The sequence below is a fragment of the Vicugna pacos genome, unplaced genomic scaffold (assembly GCF_048564905.1).
Source record: "Vicugna pacos unplaced genomic scaffold, VicPac4 scaffold_21, whole genome shotgun sequence".
Taxonomy (NCBI): domain Eukaryota; kingdom Metazoa; phylum Chordata; class Mammalia; order Artiodactyla; family Camelidae; genus Vicugna; species Vicugna pacos.
The window spans coordinates 9,371,643-9,387,653 of NW_027328742.1; the positions used below are offsets into that span (position 1 = coordinate 9,371,643).

Here is a 16,011-nt window from a genome sequence, read left to right on the forward strand (position 1 = left end):
ACGCGGCGGGGATTCAACGAGACAAGGCCTGTGAAGAGCCCGGCGCGCGGTGCCAGGGCTCGGTCAGCGCTGGTGAATCCGACCCGCGGCAAACTTAACGCAAAGGGCGAGAAGTATTAATGGCACAGTGACTAAGGGCTGAGCGATGAGAGTAGTTACCTAAAAGGGTTACCATGAGGACAGGATCATGAGCGCTCGGTGCAGGTTCAGGGCCTGAGGAACGGCGGGGGCACAAGGCCACCCTGTGACGACGCCCGAGATGCTGCTGACAGTGACTTTCCAAGTCACAATGGCATTCTGGTTCAGCAACGTGCCTGTATAAAGTGGGAGTGAATGAACGAATGATGGAGAAGGGGGCGATGAGTGAGTGCACGGATGCTGTCATGGAGGTGACCCCGCTTCCTAGGGTAGAGATTAGGGTCTAAGCTGGATGGTACACGTACAAAAGCAAACGTCAAAGTCATCTCTCATTATCTGCCCCCTTTTCCATGGAACCCCCCCCTACAGTGCTATCAGAAAGAGGACGAATGGGACTAGATAAAGCGCTGGCTACCCTTGGGTCAAAACCACCCACCTTCTGTTCACGCCAACAAAGTCTGCAGAGCTCTCCTCGCCCGCTCACTCACTCGCTGTCTGTGGCACCACGGTGGGGCTGAGCAGGTGCACCGGCGCCCCGTGGCCTGCGGCCTACGTGCTTCCCGCCTGGGCTTCTGTACAAGTTCACAGACGCCCGAAGTAGGTGGTGGGGGATGCGTAACTCATAATCCACTGAGCAGCAGGGCAGGCTCCCGCTAAAGGTCCGCCTAACGTGCTCACACTGAAATGCCCGCGAGAAGCTATTGCTTCCACTCCTCCTTCCTCCGTTGCGTGTCACTGAACAGCCACAGCAGACCCTGTTTCCTCCCGAACTTCACTGCACCTTCGACAATCAGCCACCCCAGCAGAGTGGTTTTATCAGAAAGAATATGCTTAGACTTGGCAAAGTTACCCCGAAGAAAATGCACCCTTTGCCAGTCAAATTAGAATATTTAATAGCTCCTGAGCTGATTAATTCACGTTTCTGTGAAAGATGTATTGACACTAACTAGATTCACTTCCACGGAACAAGGAAAACTTTTAGATGATTCCAAACCAGATCGGTACCTGGGGATTCTGCCTCACTGGGCAGCCACCGCCATTTAGTTTAACCCAATCAGCTGAAGCGTGCCTGCATTCATCCCTCTCCTCGCACCCAATTTAATATCACGGCTGTGTTCTTTCACAGCCTGACCTTTCAGCAACAACGGTGTCATTTAAACAAGCTGAATGGCTCCAACTCTTTCTAAGGGGGATCTCATCCAGTAACAGTCTCAAAACGCAGATCACAGCCCTCCCCGTGCCAAGCACAACACCAGTCCACGAGCTGCTCCAACTCAACAAGCCCTTTGTCTCTTCCAAATGAATGCACCGCAGTAACGGGTGCACCTCTCCCCGGGGAGATGCTGTCCTGCCACCCACCACCCCCGGCCAACCACAAACAAGTCCGGAGACGGCTGACGCATGCGGCCCTTCGCAGCCTGCCACCCAGCACCCACAGCTAGGTTCCAGAAGAGGTCCCCGCAAGGTCTGGAAGAGGAGGAACACGCGGAAGGCTGGCACCGGAGAGGAGCAGACAGGCACAGGACCAAGGTCTGGCACGGCCTTGGCCGCTAAAAAGCCATGGGAATTATCACATCTCAAGCACACCGGGAATCAAGGAAAGCTTTGAAAATGATGGCAGCATGAGCACCACACAGGGCACTTTGCAGACGCCTCAGAAGCTTTTCCTCAGCATGGCCTCATACGACCCTTTCCCTCAATTCCACAATTTGGACAAAAAAAAACAAGCCACGCTGGCATTACCCTACTCAACACTCCGAACTCATGTACACTTACGTGGGAAATTCTTATTGTTCCCAGTCACCTGCAATGTTGTCCCTTTAAGAGGATGTGGTGGCTTGTCCCACAGCCGGCCGATGCCGATGGCCTCCTCCCAGGGGAGAGCGCTCAGCTGCTCTGCGGCTGCTTCGACCAGTAAGACAGAAGGGAAGTGATGTGGCACCAGTTCCTGGCCCAGCTTTTAAGAGGACTGCAAGTTTATCTTCTTGCTTCTTGGAACTTTGAGCCACCAGGTAAGAAGTCCAGACTGATCTGCTGGAGAGAGAGACCCTGAGGAGGAACATGCAGGCACCAGACACGTGAACAGAGAAGCTGCCTTGTGCACTGGGCCCAGCTAGCACCAGCCTCTGCTGTATGCCTGCGACCGACGGAGGATGCCAGGCAAGGACGCCCCGCGAAGCCCAGGGAACCCACAGAACAGGGAGAAGCAACAGGCTGCCGTTTCATGCCACTCGGGTTTGGAGTGTTCTGATACACAGCACCTGCTAACAAGTCCCGCGCACAGAGCCTCACCCTGTCACGCGTTCTGCAGTACTTCCTGTGAGCAGGACACTTCTCCACTCTACTGATGTTGGCCCGGGCCAGGGGACCGCCTTTAACCAACGGAATACGAGACAGTGACAAATGCCGCATCTCAGCAGAAGTTGTGACAGCCATCCAGCCATGTCTCTTCTCCCCCAGACACAGAAAGAGCACGTTCTAGAGCGGGGCTGTTCCTTAACCCCAGGGTCTGTCATGAAAAAAAGACCCGAGTCAGAGCTGATTCGAGCTGGGGTATACTTTTTCTAAACGCAGTCAAATGCGACGTAAAAGAGAAAGAAACCTTCATAGTTGCATGTGGCACTTCATGTTCTACAGAACGTGCTGGTAAGAGCTGCCTTCTCCAGTGCCAGCAGAAAATCCTCACAAACTGAGGAATCCAGCCAGCTTTAGAGAGCTACCTGCCCACATCCAAGGGGCCGACGCCTAGAGCAGGGGTAGTGATTTTTTTTCTGTAAAGGGCCAGAGAGTAAGTATTTTAGCTTTGTATGCAGAGAGGCACAATTGAGGCTGTTACATAGGTATGTATCTAACCATTTAAAATGTGACAATTTAAACATGTAGGAAACATTCTTAGCTCGCAGGTCATACAAAAGCAGGCGGCAGGCCAGACTGGGTCTGCGGGCTGTGGTTTGCTAACCTCTGGTCTAGTGGTTGAGGCCGGCACGTAAATGGATAGTTCCAGTGAGCACATAATAAACCTAATACACAAGGCCTCTCTGGAGCTTAGGGAAGAGACACAAGCCAATTTTGGATTTTATGAAGATTTTCCAATGGAGAGGATGCCTCAGTGAATCTTAAATATCAATAAACGTCACTGAGTAGTTGGAGAAAAAGGTGGAAAGGATACAATCACATGAACAAAGCCACGCAGTTTTTGAAACCACGTGACACGTGCGTGTAAACTAGACTTCGGCTCATCTGCACAGGAGTATCATAACATGTGAACAAAGCAGCCAAAGCTGCCCAGCATAGCTCGCCCGACTCTGCGGCCTTCTGACACCACAGAAGCACAGATCCACAAACACAGGCTCCCGGCCCGCTCAGGCCACCAAAACAAAATGCCCCAGACCTGAAGGCTTAAACGACAGAAGACTATTTTCGCACTGTCCTGGAGGCTGGGAAGTCCAGGATCACAGTGTGGGCCCCTTAGTTTCCACTGAGGACCCAAATAGCAGAGAAGGACACGCTCTCTGGTGACTTTTATTATAAGGACACTAATCCTATCGGATCAGGACCCCACCCTTATGACCTCATTTACCCTTAATTACCTCCTTATAGACCCAAACAGGTCTCATTAGGGGTTCCAGCTCCAACACAGAAGGTTTTGTGGGGGAACAATTCAGTCAACAATAGCCTGAAGTCCAGTGACATACCATGATCTGCACATAATAATTTAGCGTGATTGCTCCTTTCCTTCCTCCTTGTGCACCCACCCTTGGAGAGTCTCCTGCCACGGAGACAGGCCCTGACATCCACATCATCAGAAGCTATTGGTGCTATTAGGAAAAGGAATTCAGCAAGAATACTTCTCTTTTAATCAACATAGGATCTCTCGACAAACACAGTTCTCCAGTTTTGATTAGGAAGCCTCAAAATGATGGACAGTTATTAAAGCCAGGGTTCCAGAAAGCAAATTTGCAACGTCATCACGTCCGCCTGCAGATTCCACAGACGGGTCCATTATCCGCACGTGTCATCACGCCGGACTTCAGAAGCAACACACATGCTGTTCAAATGAGTCGGTGCTTGCTTCATAACTGGACGTATTTTCCTTCTTTGTCCAGTATTTTCGTAGTAACCATATTCCTTTTTGTAAACTAAACAAAGTAATTTGATCAGGTTTTATTCTGTAACAGTTAAGAGAAGGTGATAACGAAGAGAAAATAAACGTTTTACACAGAAACTGTTATCTGATACTTTGGCAACCAGAAGCTTCTATTACATGACACCTCTAGGCATTGTTTATATGGTGATGCTGGCTGCCCAGGGGAATTCCAAAGTTCCGAAGAGCTTTCTGAATAAACATGCTGTATGTTGATGCGACGTTCGGTGGATCGTGTTTTATTCAAGTTCTATAGAAACTGATCATCTCTGTATGGATCGGTGTTTTTGTGATAATATTCCAGATTGGAGTCCTTCATTTAAGAGAGATCATGACAAATTTCCACGGAAATAAATCAATAATTCCATTTCTGTTGACATGCAATTACAAACAAGGACGACACACTGCAATCACATCTCCTTTTCAGTAAGGGTCTGGTTAAAGAAATGCAAAGATTTACCCAAAAGTATCATTTCCCATCCCCATTAATCTTCTAAACAAACATGATATAACTGTGGTCTCTGTTTTGCCGAAATATTACTTTAAATTGAACAACCATTAGTCTCTAGTGCCAGCTTCATACCGAAAACATTGATTAAACACCCACGAGGCGCAGGCATGGAGACTGAATAAGAGGGGGTCTGCCTAGAGGCCACAGCACAGCAAGAATGCATATACACAGGGAACTGCACTTATGCGTAGAGGATAATCACCGCATATACTATTTTAATGCAGATAATTCCTGGTGGAGCATATACGTCAAACTGGACAAACACAAACAACAAAGGTCAAAAAATGTTCTAATCATTATGAAGTATAATGTTGTGTACACACACACACAGCCATGGGAAAAGAGGACAATTCAAACGAGTGCTTGTTGGAGCAGCAGGAAGGAAGATTCGTGCAGCTACCGAAGATTATACCAGAGAAACACTGAGGGACATTTTAATGCAAAGTGTCTTTGATTCTATGATTCTAAGACACTAACAAAATAAACTGAAGAAAATGCATCAAATACACTTTAAAAAATAGGATGAGATTAATCCTATTTCCCATCCAGTGTAGGAACCCACGAGCAGTGCTTCTGAAACACGTGCACACAGATCACTGGGGAGGCTCACAACTTAGCAGATTTAATCCAGTAAATCAGTGAATGAATGCCTGGGACTCTTCATTCTCAGCAAGTTAGCTTTGATCACCAAGATGCATTCACATACTTCTAGCCCTCGGCCAGGGAAACCAGAACAAAACAAAGGCGTTATCCTCCAGTGAGCAGAGGCTCCAGGCCAGTGGTTGTCACAAGGCTGCCCACACGCAGCAAGGCCAGCGCCACCTGGGAACTGGTGGGGGACGCTGATCCACAGCCCTCAGCTGCACCTGTGAGTCTGGAACCCTGGAGCTGCTGCCCAGGAGTCTGCGTTCTGCCGAGCCTGCAGTGACGCTGACGAGCAGGAATGCTGGAGGGCCCCTGCTCCCAGCAAGGCAAGGCGGGTGACAGCGTCACCGTCCCCCTCCCCAGCAGACAGACCAGGGGGCCCGTGGACCCCACTTTCTGCTGGCTGTCATTCAGAAGGGCTGGGATAAATTTGGGAATCTATTATTTTAAACTCATACATGGGCAGGTTTTAAACTCATTGAACCAAAGATCATTTGTACCTTAGGGGTGGGAAGGCTGACTTTTAACACTTGCACCAAAATGTGTGATACTTATAATATTGATATTATGTTATGTCAGTATTGTTTTTAAATTTTATAATTTTGATATGAGATTACTAAATACTTTCTGGTTTCTTTTTCCCCCACCCTCTTTTATTGTTTGATTGTCTAAAAACAGACATTCTCATTATTTTCACTGGCTGTGTCCCAACAAACCTCTATTTACAAAAATAGGTGGTGGGCTGGATTTGGCCAGTGAGTGCAGTCTGCCAACTCTTGGTTTAAAAAATATTCTGTCCATAGATATAAAGGAAGGGGTATCTCATGTGCCACATTTTTATAAATGTTTACATCCAAGGAAATCTAAATTTAAGGGAATGTGAACATTGTTTCCAAGGTATCGAGTATGTTCAGCAACTTTTTATCTGAGCCTCTCCAGAGCATTTCACTGCCTCCCAGAGCATTTTGTTTACTCAGGAGAGAAGAATGTAAAGGATAAAAGGAACGCCAGGAAAGAAAACAGAAGAACTGTGTTCCAACATCGTCAGCGCGTTACCCGGAGCAGCAGACACAGGAGAAAAACTCACCTCCACAGGAAGTCCAAGAAGGAAAGGTGGATGGGGTATCCATGCCGGATGATCTTCACCATCTCCAGGACCCCGATGTACTGCAGCTGGGCTGACACGTAAAAGTCATCGAACACATCTGGCAGCTTCGAGTTATTGGGTTTGATGCAATGAACAAAGTGCGGGGAGCACCTCTGAAGCTTCCCCGTAATGTCCAGCAGGGTTTTCTGCAGAGAGAACCGAAACACGGCTGAGTCCCCGGAGAAGACACTGGCTCACGACGTAAACAGGTTTTCAGTAAAAATCTTTATTTTCAGTCCTCGGCTTTATTTACTACACATTCACTCATCTTAGGTGTCCGTGGGCATGCTTACTACTTTAAAGGTACCCAAGTGGTCAAAGACGGGGGCAATTCTATGTAAGCCCTCTACAGTTGATAGAATCAAAAAAGTTTTTGAAATCTGAAAATTTCAACTAACCCTGAGTTGCGACGCCACGGTGACCGGACCTCCCCATTCTAGTCTTTGAAGAAATGTAGAATTTCCTTTCTTTTTTAATAACTGTAACGAAAACAAAAAGAAAGGGTGAGCAGATTTATTTGACTGAATTCCAGTTTAGAAGAAAAAAATTAATCCTCCCATCCAGGTAAACTCACTTACAGGCAGATGCAGACTTAGACTCTAAAAATCAGTACCAGGTGACTTCCTGCCATGGTACCCTAAGTCACGGGGATGGGCAGCTTCGTGCAGAAAAACATTACCGCAGCCTTTCAAGTCCATGGCCGTCACCAACCTGCACCTACTTTGACTTGAGAATAAACACAGACCTTGACTTGCGTGGTGGTACAGTCATCTCAGCCTGGTGTCCGGATCCTAGCGCTAACTGCCCGTGTTTATCGTGAAACGTAGCTTAGTCTGGGGCGAAAGGATGCTGTGTTATGTCACAAAGGTTTCATGTTTTCACAGTCATCGGTTTGCCCCCCAAGTTTAACTATAATCAGTTTCTTACTCAGTTTTCCTTTCGCTTCCTTTTCTTCTTTTTTTTTAATGACTGAAAGAGGTTAGTAAAGTACCTGCCTGTGAAAAATGACAATCGACTGCTTTCTTTGATCAATAATGATCCATAACTCTTATAAGGAAGAAATTCATACACAGCCAAGACGAAATGATAATGGGGGTTAAAGAAGTCAGTGGAAATGAACCCAGGGGGTGAAGAAATAAAGGGCAGGAGGCAATTAAATTCCACCAGAGGCTAAAAGAACCCTCAGCCACTGACGTAACTACCGCACGCCACAAACTCACACTGACTTAGGCCAACGCACCTATCGATTCCAAACTATTTCTCTTAAAATAAGAGGTCTCAACAGAAGAGAAAAAACCAGGTGAAATGTTCTTGTCAATACGGTGCTACTGGGAACAAGGTGACGGCTCATTTCCTTCCATTAGGTGAACCGTCAGCTGAAACGATCGCGTGTAACTGACAAGCGGATGTAAAACGAAGCGATGGGTCTAAGATCAACCTGTTTTCCACAAACCCAAAGCCAAACGTGGTGCTTAGGTAAGGATCAGGTGGACAGCCACTCTGCTGGTCCCGGGCGTGGACGTGGAGGGGTGAGGGCCCTCTGAAGGGAAGTGCGGAGTGGAACACTTGAGGAATAATCATAATAAATAAGGCTCCATCCCTCGAAATTGAGCGCTCAGTGTCCCTTTCTGGGTGGAGGAACTGCAGTGAATGATCTCCCTTTGGCAGGCCTTCGGGGGAAAGGCTAATGGCATCCATGCCTGTAATGTGCAATAATTCAGGTTAGGAATTTCAGTTTAGAGGTGTGTGGTGACTTCTTGTTTTCCAGGATGATTAAGAAAGCAAGGACCAGGCCTTTCAGCAGAACCCCAGGAACTGAGATCTTTCTTACAAAGGGTGATCATTTGTCTTTTTTATGTAAAAGATGCCATTTCGTGTGCAATGGGATTGAATTCCTGTGTTCACCCAGTTCCAGAACAACTCTACCAAAGGATTCTTGATTCTGGGTCTACTGGCTAAACACAGACACACTGCACATTTCTAATACACTATACACATTCCTGCCACCCTTCCCTAATAGAGTTGACTTTAATTGTGCTTTTATCTTAACTGGTAAGCTGAAACACATTCCAGCAAGCTACAACAACGGAATTTCTAAAACGGACTGTCCTGGACACCTTCCCAATCATGATTCTCATCTTTCATCATCTCTGTAGAGGCAAGCAGAACAAACTGGGGTACAATCGGGCACTGAATTCATAAACTTAAAACATTTCAGTCTGAAATAACTCTTCACTGAGTTTTTTAGTTCTGTTTTACAAATGGAATCTTCAGGTTGTAAGTACCACCACACTTGTGTTGGGCACAAATACACGTTAAACCTTAGTGCCGTGCTAACATGAATCAAAACTCTACAAAACACACACCGAAACTCTAGGACCTGAAAAAGATACTATGTCTGCATGAAAAATTACAATTTATTGTTTGGAGACTTAAAACCTCTGAAGTGATTAATGTCAACAGAATCAGGTGGCTAAGTTTACTCCCTGTAAACCTACTGTCCCTGAAGTTCCCACCCATTCGTCAAAAAGACAGTCACGGAGATGAGACAGAAATAAGACGCTGCCCCGACAACCAATGCAATGACTACCACCGCGCTTGCTATCAGATTTTGCCTCTGCTCCACCTTCTCCTGCACTGTTTTCTCTTGGAGGGTAAGACTTTAGGGAAGCAGTCTTTTTCTTTAATTTTTTAAAATAAACATCAATTTCCTTCCATTAGTGTTCAGGGTGGCGCTTTTTTTTTCTTGAAAAGAAGTGGTGAATGTGCTAAGCACACTTAAAAACAACCAGACAAGAATCACAGAAATGCCTACCTTGCTAAGCTCTAGATAGCTCCTCCTGCCCCCGATCGCTGAAGATGCTGGCACGTGCTTGCTGAGCCGGGCAGATCCGTGTCCTCTGAATTTACAAGACGGAGAAGAAGACACGAGGGATCCTGTTTCTGACAGTTTCGATTGGAACAAATGATTGATCACGACGTTTTCACTAGCTGGGAAATAAATAAGCGAAGATCGTAAGTGGCGTTCAAGTCATAACTGACTTGAGCATTCAGCTTCCTCCCCATCCATGGGCTCCCCCCACTAAGACACGCTCAGGGGGGAGGAAACTGAGGAGGCCATGGTTCCCTTTGCCCCTCTCCTATTTCCTCCACTTTAGTGAACTCTGACCTTCCTTGCCCTTGACCCCAGGCTCCCAGGCCTCACTGCGCTCTCTGCGCTGGAACGGAGCACCACCGACTGCCCTCCAGACGGCAGGAACCGGAGGGAACCGAGGGCCCCCACTCAGACCTTAGTGCCCGAGACCGCGTCCCCAAGGCCCATGGCTCCTGCCGGCAGCGCCTCGCTCAGGGAACCCGTGCCCCAGGAGGCGCTGTCTCCGAGCTGTCTGTGGGCACCTGGGGAGACCCCGCCTCCTCCGGCTGTCTCAGCCGTGGGGGAAGAAACGCCTCTCCTCCTGAGCCAGCTAAGCTGCAACAGCGAAAGCAACCGCTTCCTTTTAGAAGTTAGGTTACAAAGAGCCCAGTGATTCCGGGTCCATTTTCCTTTCTCGACACCTCGGGAAGAAAGGGGCTCACGAGGGAATGGTGACGACGTCAGTGGCAGTCACGGCTCCAGAAGGCATGGTTCTTGCGTCACTTCTATCTGTATGTAGACAGTTCTGAAGCCCTAATTCCCTTTTCCCTGAAATAACCGTGACAGTCCCTGCTTTGTGGATTCCTACCGGCTCAAATGCGATGTAACAGACATACAGAAATCGGGCTCCTCCCGTCAGACCGTGAGCGACGGGCAGTCACCAGGCACCCCGGCCGCTGCCGCTTCTGCACTCAGACCACCCTGCTTGCCCAGTTAGTACATTTATCAGCCATGTGAGCAGGCGGGGCCCATGTGAGCCAGCCAGGAGGGGGCCAGGGGGGCCAGCAAAGGCACATACAACTACGAATGACAGGAAGGCAAAAGGGAGCCTGTGGTGTTGGGCTGGAATTACAGGTGTCATGGTAAATTCATGACTTTCAATACACAGCAATATACACACACAAACATATACATGTAAAATCTACACCTATGTCTTAAATTTTCTAGTTCTGAAAGGGTCTGAAAGCAATAACATCCCAGTAGCAATGGGCTCACAGTGACCCCATTTCTTAGTGATTCTTGACTCCATTCTCCTCTACAATGAAATAAGGCTTCTTGGATAAATGGCTGATTCTAGAGCCGAGGCGAAGCAGAGGACCCTGGAACATTTTGGAAGGCCAGAACGTAAAAAAGCGCTGAAAAGATGTGAGAAGCTATCAGAAGGACGGGGGGCTAGCTTGGAGGGTCCTCCCTGGGCAAGTCTTGGGCAGTTTTACTGACAAAATAATGACAGTAATGTATTACGGTTCCTTAAGTAAAATAAGAATCCATGAGTCCATCTGATGATAAATGAAAGGACGAATGAATGAAGGAATCAGAAAGGGAAGTTCTTATATAGATAGGAACCTATGTCTGCATATGCACAGCTGGGACGCTGTGCTGCACACCAGAAACTGACACATTGTAACTGACAATACTTCAGTTAAAAAAAAAAAAGAGTCATTCGTACAGTAGAATGTCACTGTCGATGGGGTTAGAAAATTACCATTTTGCAACCAAAAGAGAAATTACTGATTTAGGTAAGAACCATTAGCGTATGCAAAACAAGTGAAAGTTTGGTGAGAGAGACTATATTGTCTCAAATACTTCCTTACAAGTCAGTTATCAATTACAAAGAAAACAGTGATTTAGGGAACCCTGCAGGACACCGCTTTAACAAAGTGCTCAAGGTGAAGGTCCCCGCTGACCTTTCCACCGGTCGCTATGCGCCCCCGAACATGATGCGCTGAGACAGACACCTCCCTCCTCTCCTCCACGGGGCTCCTGCCAAAAAGGAGAAAACTGACTCCAATGCGAGGAGACAGCACATAAGCCCAGACTGAGGGACGTTCTCCAAAAGCTGGCCTTTCTTTTTTCTTTTTAAATATTAATGTCATGAAGAAAAATAAGAGCTGAGGACACGTCCCAGATCAAAGGAGACAAATGAGAAGTGGCAAGAAATGCAGCAAAGGGCGGTGAACTGGGGGAGTCACTGTGGAGGGCATCGGTGGGTCACCAGTAAAGGCTGACACAAACTCCGAGTTAGCCGTGGGCAGCACAGCAGTGCTACATGTGCTGGGACCTCACTGAGGTTGTGTGGGGGGGCGTCCCCGGTCTCAGGGCATGCATGGAAGTACTGAGGCATAAGGGCACATTCGGTCACTCTTCCGTGGTTCAGAAATGTACGTACGTACACGCAAGCATGCGCGCGCACACACACACGTACAGAGGAGGAAAAAGAGAGGAAGAGAGAAAAGGAGCAAGAGAAAACAGGAAAGGGCACGGAAGAAATCTGGGGGAGGGCATGTGGGAGCTCTTTGTACTAACTTTATAACTTGAAGTTTGAAATCATTTCAAAATAAACAGTTAAACAATAAACAGATAATACTATGCCCCTTTAAACAAATTAAAATGTTCTTTATATATATTTTATTGAAGTATAGTCAGTTACGGTGTATCAAGTTCTGGTGTACAGCATGTTTTAGATATAAAAATATTATTTTTATTTATAGCCAGTCTATAGATGGATAGAACCACAGATAGACGATGTAACAGGGGATTCCCATAATTGGGAAAAAAGCCTTTACTAGATCTAGAAACATTAGACATAACTATGACCCAAAACACATAACTGACCAGTTTCTGTCCTTTCTCTGAACCATGTGCATGAGAGCCAAGTAGGACCAGCGTCTACCTACTGCCAGGGAGAAGCCAGCATGCTGCGACCCTAGCACCCGAGCCCCGCCCACAAGCTGAGCAAGTGGGAGGTGGGAGCAGGTTCTTCGGGACATAAAAAGAGAAATTCAAAAAAGTGTGCTCTACACTGGAAATTGACACAGCATTGTAAACTGACTATAATTCAATAAAATAAAATTTTAAAAAATATCACATAAAGGATATTATGACAAATAAATGAAATACTTCAGGTAAAAAAAAAATTTTTAATGAAGAAAAAAAAAAGAAATTTGGCCACCGTGTTGCCCCTAATCGCAGAACCTGATAAGAAGCCCCTGCTGAAGGCATGGCTCTAGCCTCCTTCCCTGCGTCTGGGAGTCACCTGCAGCTGGCACCTCCCTTCATGTCCCTCTGAGCACACAATGGCATGGGAAGCACCCCTCTCTGGGGCTCATGCACACGGCACTAGGCATCTTTCTGTCCGTAAATGAGATAAGCTAACATAGGTGCCCAAGTCTATGAGCAGGCACGCAGAGATGCTCAAAATCATTAACATCATCATTAATGGTAAATCATAAGCTTTCCTCTACTTATAAGCAGACTGAAGAGTCTGGGTTTTAACTCTTTCTGCCTTTTTCGGAGTCAAGTGGACTTCATTTCTGTCTCAGGCACAGACGAGGGCACTCACTATGTTTCTGTGTGAGCTGAGCTGCCCGGCGCCCTGTCTTCCCTGGTCAGGTGTCTCACAAGACACAGGTCTGTTAGTCCGGACCCTACAGCAGACCCTGTCTCCTTCCTCAGCTCGGAGCCTCCCGATAATATGAAATTAAATCACATGCCATAAGCAAAGTGCTTAGCAAAGTGCCTGGAAACAAATCATTATTATTATCTGCAAATTACACTTGCTTTTAATAACTATTGGTAGTGTCAAAACATTCCACAGATTCATAAAATACTATCACAACCAGGCATCTTTGGCCTATATGATGGAATAGGTGAGCCACTCTGACCTGTGGGCCAAATCTAGGCCACTGCCTGTTTTTGTCAATAAAGCTTTATTGGAACCCAGCCACATCCATTTGTATTGTCTGTGGCTGCTTCCTTATTGTAACAGCAGAGTTGAGTAGTTGCAACAGAGATGCTACGGCTCACAAAGCCTAAACTATTTATTCTCTAGTCCTTTGCAGAAAAAGCTTGCTCCCTCTTGTAAGGACATAAAAGGACACATTGTAAACTTTGTCCTCTTGCTCAGAGGTACCTATGGTCTAAAGTATTTCGAATAAAACAAGATCCACCTGTTCTCTCTCGGTGTATACTTGCTGGCAAGTATACACAAAAAGAAGGCCTTCAAAATACAGGGACTCCATGAACACATGCAGGGTTGCACCATCACTAGCCACCATGCTTTCATCCTAAACATGTATTCTGCCACCATGAAACATAAGAACAAGGGAGGCATTGCTCCAACTTTGAAAACACCCTGTATGTTAGGTCTTCACAGAATATATGGATTAAACGGAAGTCTGTTATAAATGAAAGTCCAAATATTTAAAAACTGGAAGGAAGGTGTTTCCAGTGATAATCGATAGGATGAATTATCTCAATTCTTTCTCTCACGTGGGCTTATGCTCAGTCCGAGCTTTCATCATTAGTCTCTGCCCGTCAGAGAACTCAATAACCATCCGTTCTGAGAGGCAAGCCGTGCAACTCCCCTTGAAGACCAGTATGTCGCAACTCTGCCATTTGATTTAAGGTAAATGTGCTCCTCCAGCCAGAAGTGATATGGAGCTCTTATTTCCAGCTCAAAGGCATCCAACTATTTCATGAAAGGCTATCATCTGCTTCTTTCCCCAGGAATGATAAATGACTCCATCTCACTTAAAGCAACGTAAAGCACAAAAGACGATAATTTTAATTCACTGAAGAGGAAATTTAATTCATTATTAGGAAAATGTGAATCACTGAAGAACAGTTATTAAGGAAATAATGACTAAAGAGCTAGAATCATATACATCTATTAATTATACCGCATGTAAGTAGAGCACTAAGCTTTACGTGCAGCACAGAATTAGAGACAGAGGTACATGAAGTGCCAAGCTTCACTAAGTGGATGGCGCCTGTAAATTTATATTGACACACACGTGTATGCAGGTCTGTATGTATATATAAATTTTTATGCTCGTTCTATTTTGGGAGCACTAGTTCTTTGCAACTGGAAGTACACAGAATAAAATACTACCCTTAGGTGTGCTCTGGAGTCAACTTAAGTAGTGGAATTCACCCTGCTGTGGCCTAAATAAACTGGGAAGCCCTATTCGTCTTCATCAGTCTCCATGGAAGAGCTTTTTAATATTCATACTGCTACAGTGGGGAAGGTATTTTATATTTCTATCTGCTAAAAGCTTAGTTAAATTATGGTTTCTACTAGGCTCCAAATTAAATTGTACCCAATGTGTAGCACGGCCAGAGCCATTCCTTGTTATTCTGGGCATTAGAATGCAAAAGATATTTCAATTACCCCTTAGCTGGCGGCATGTTTTATAGGACACTGTTCAGAGACAGAGAAAAAGGGAATGGGTGGCATGTGAACCACAGTGGGTGGCGGCAGGGGGTGGACTTACTTTTCATCACAAATAGAAGGTTCTGTGAAAGGGAATCTTTATTTTTTTCAATTGCTCCAACAGTTTCATACATTACCTGTAATAGAAGAAAACAGTGTAATTACTAGTGGTTAAACGTGACCACGGAAGTAATTTCCTTTAAAGAATAGCTTGACTCGGCAGCAGTTTTAAATTATTCACAAAAGCAGCATCTCCAGGTCTCAGAGTTCCCGCTGCCGGCAAGTGCAAAGCTCGTGTCCCCGGCTCGCGGTCTGCACGCGAACGAGGGACGCCTGTCCTGTTCTGCCTGGCAAAGCCCTCTTCTCATCGGAAGTTTAGGAGAAGGTGGTGGGACTCAAATTCGTTGCATTCCCTTAATTTTAAAAAACGCTCACCTGCTTAGAAAACTCTCTAAACCAAGTAGAAAGACTTCCTTGCCTTGGGAAAGAAGCGAGACGTCAGCTTGAGAAGCAGAACGGCCTCCGTCATAAGGGTTCCCTTGGACCCTTCAAGCAATAAATCTGAAGTCTTTAAAATGAAGAAGACTCAGGAAACAATGAATGTGGGATTATTCAAAGGGCAGTTTTCTTCACCACAGTTTACTTAGGAATAGATTTAAACAACTTTACTGTCTGGCCTGGGGACCTGAGTTTTGTACACAGCCTTGGTTTTACCGCCTCTCTGTCTCGGCTCAGTGTGAGCTCCCAGTGTGGTCCCCGAGGCTGCATCAGCCAGGAGGCTTATCGGTTTCAACAGCCGCTACTGCTTCTTGGGGAACTGCTTTGGGGCCCCTTGGCACCAGGGTCGGGTGTCACAGGCTGTCCTCTACCCTGTGTGGACCAGGACTGAGCCCCGTAGGGCAGCTGACCAACGATGCCTCTTCCTGCTGCATCAGCCGTGGGGGAGTGTGGGTGGTTGGACCAATGGAGGTGATAGTCACCTCATTTTTTTGGAAATTTTAACTAGAGAGCCCAGAGGAGACTGTCCTATGGACAGCAGGAGGGAACTAGACAGAGAGGATCCATGAGAAAGAGGCTG

At 46.4% G+C, this 16,011-nt stretch overlaps 1 protein-coding gene across 1 annotated transcript in view; it reads right to left on the bottom strand.

Moving 5' to 3' along the window:
- The window catches only part of LOC140694343 (unconventional myosin-XVI-like), a 148,212-nt gene that overhangs the window by 110,846 nt on the left and 21,355 nt on the right, over nt 1-16,011 (bottom strand). Inside the window, 4 exon segments of the mRNA XM_072957621.1 lie at nt 6,526-6,731; nt 6,984-7,064; nt 9,401-9,576; nt 14,995-15,070. Of these exon segments, the coding sequence (XP_072813722.1) occupies nt 6,526-6,731; nt 6,984-7,064; nt 9,401-9,576; nt 14,995-15,070 (539 nt within the window).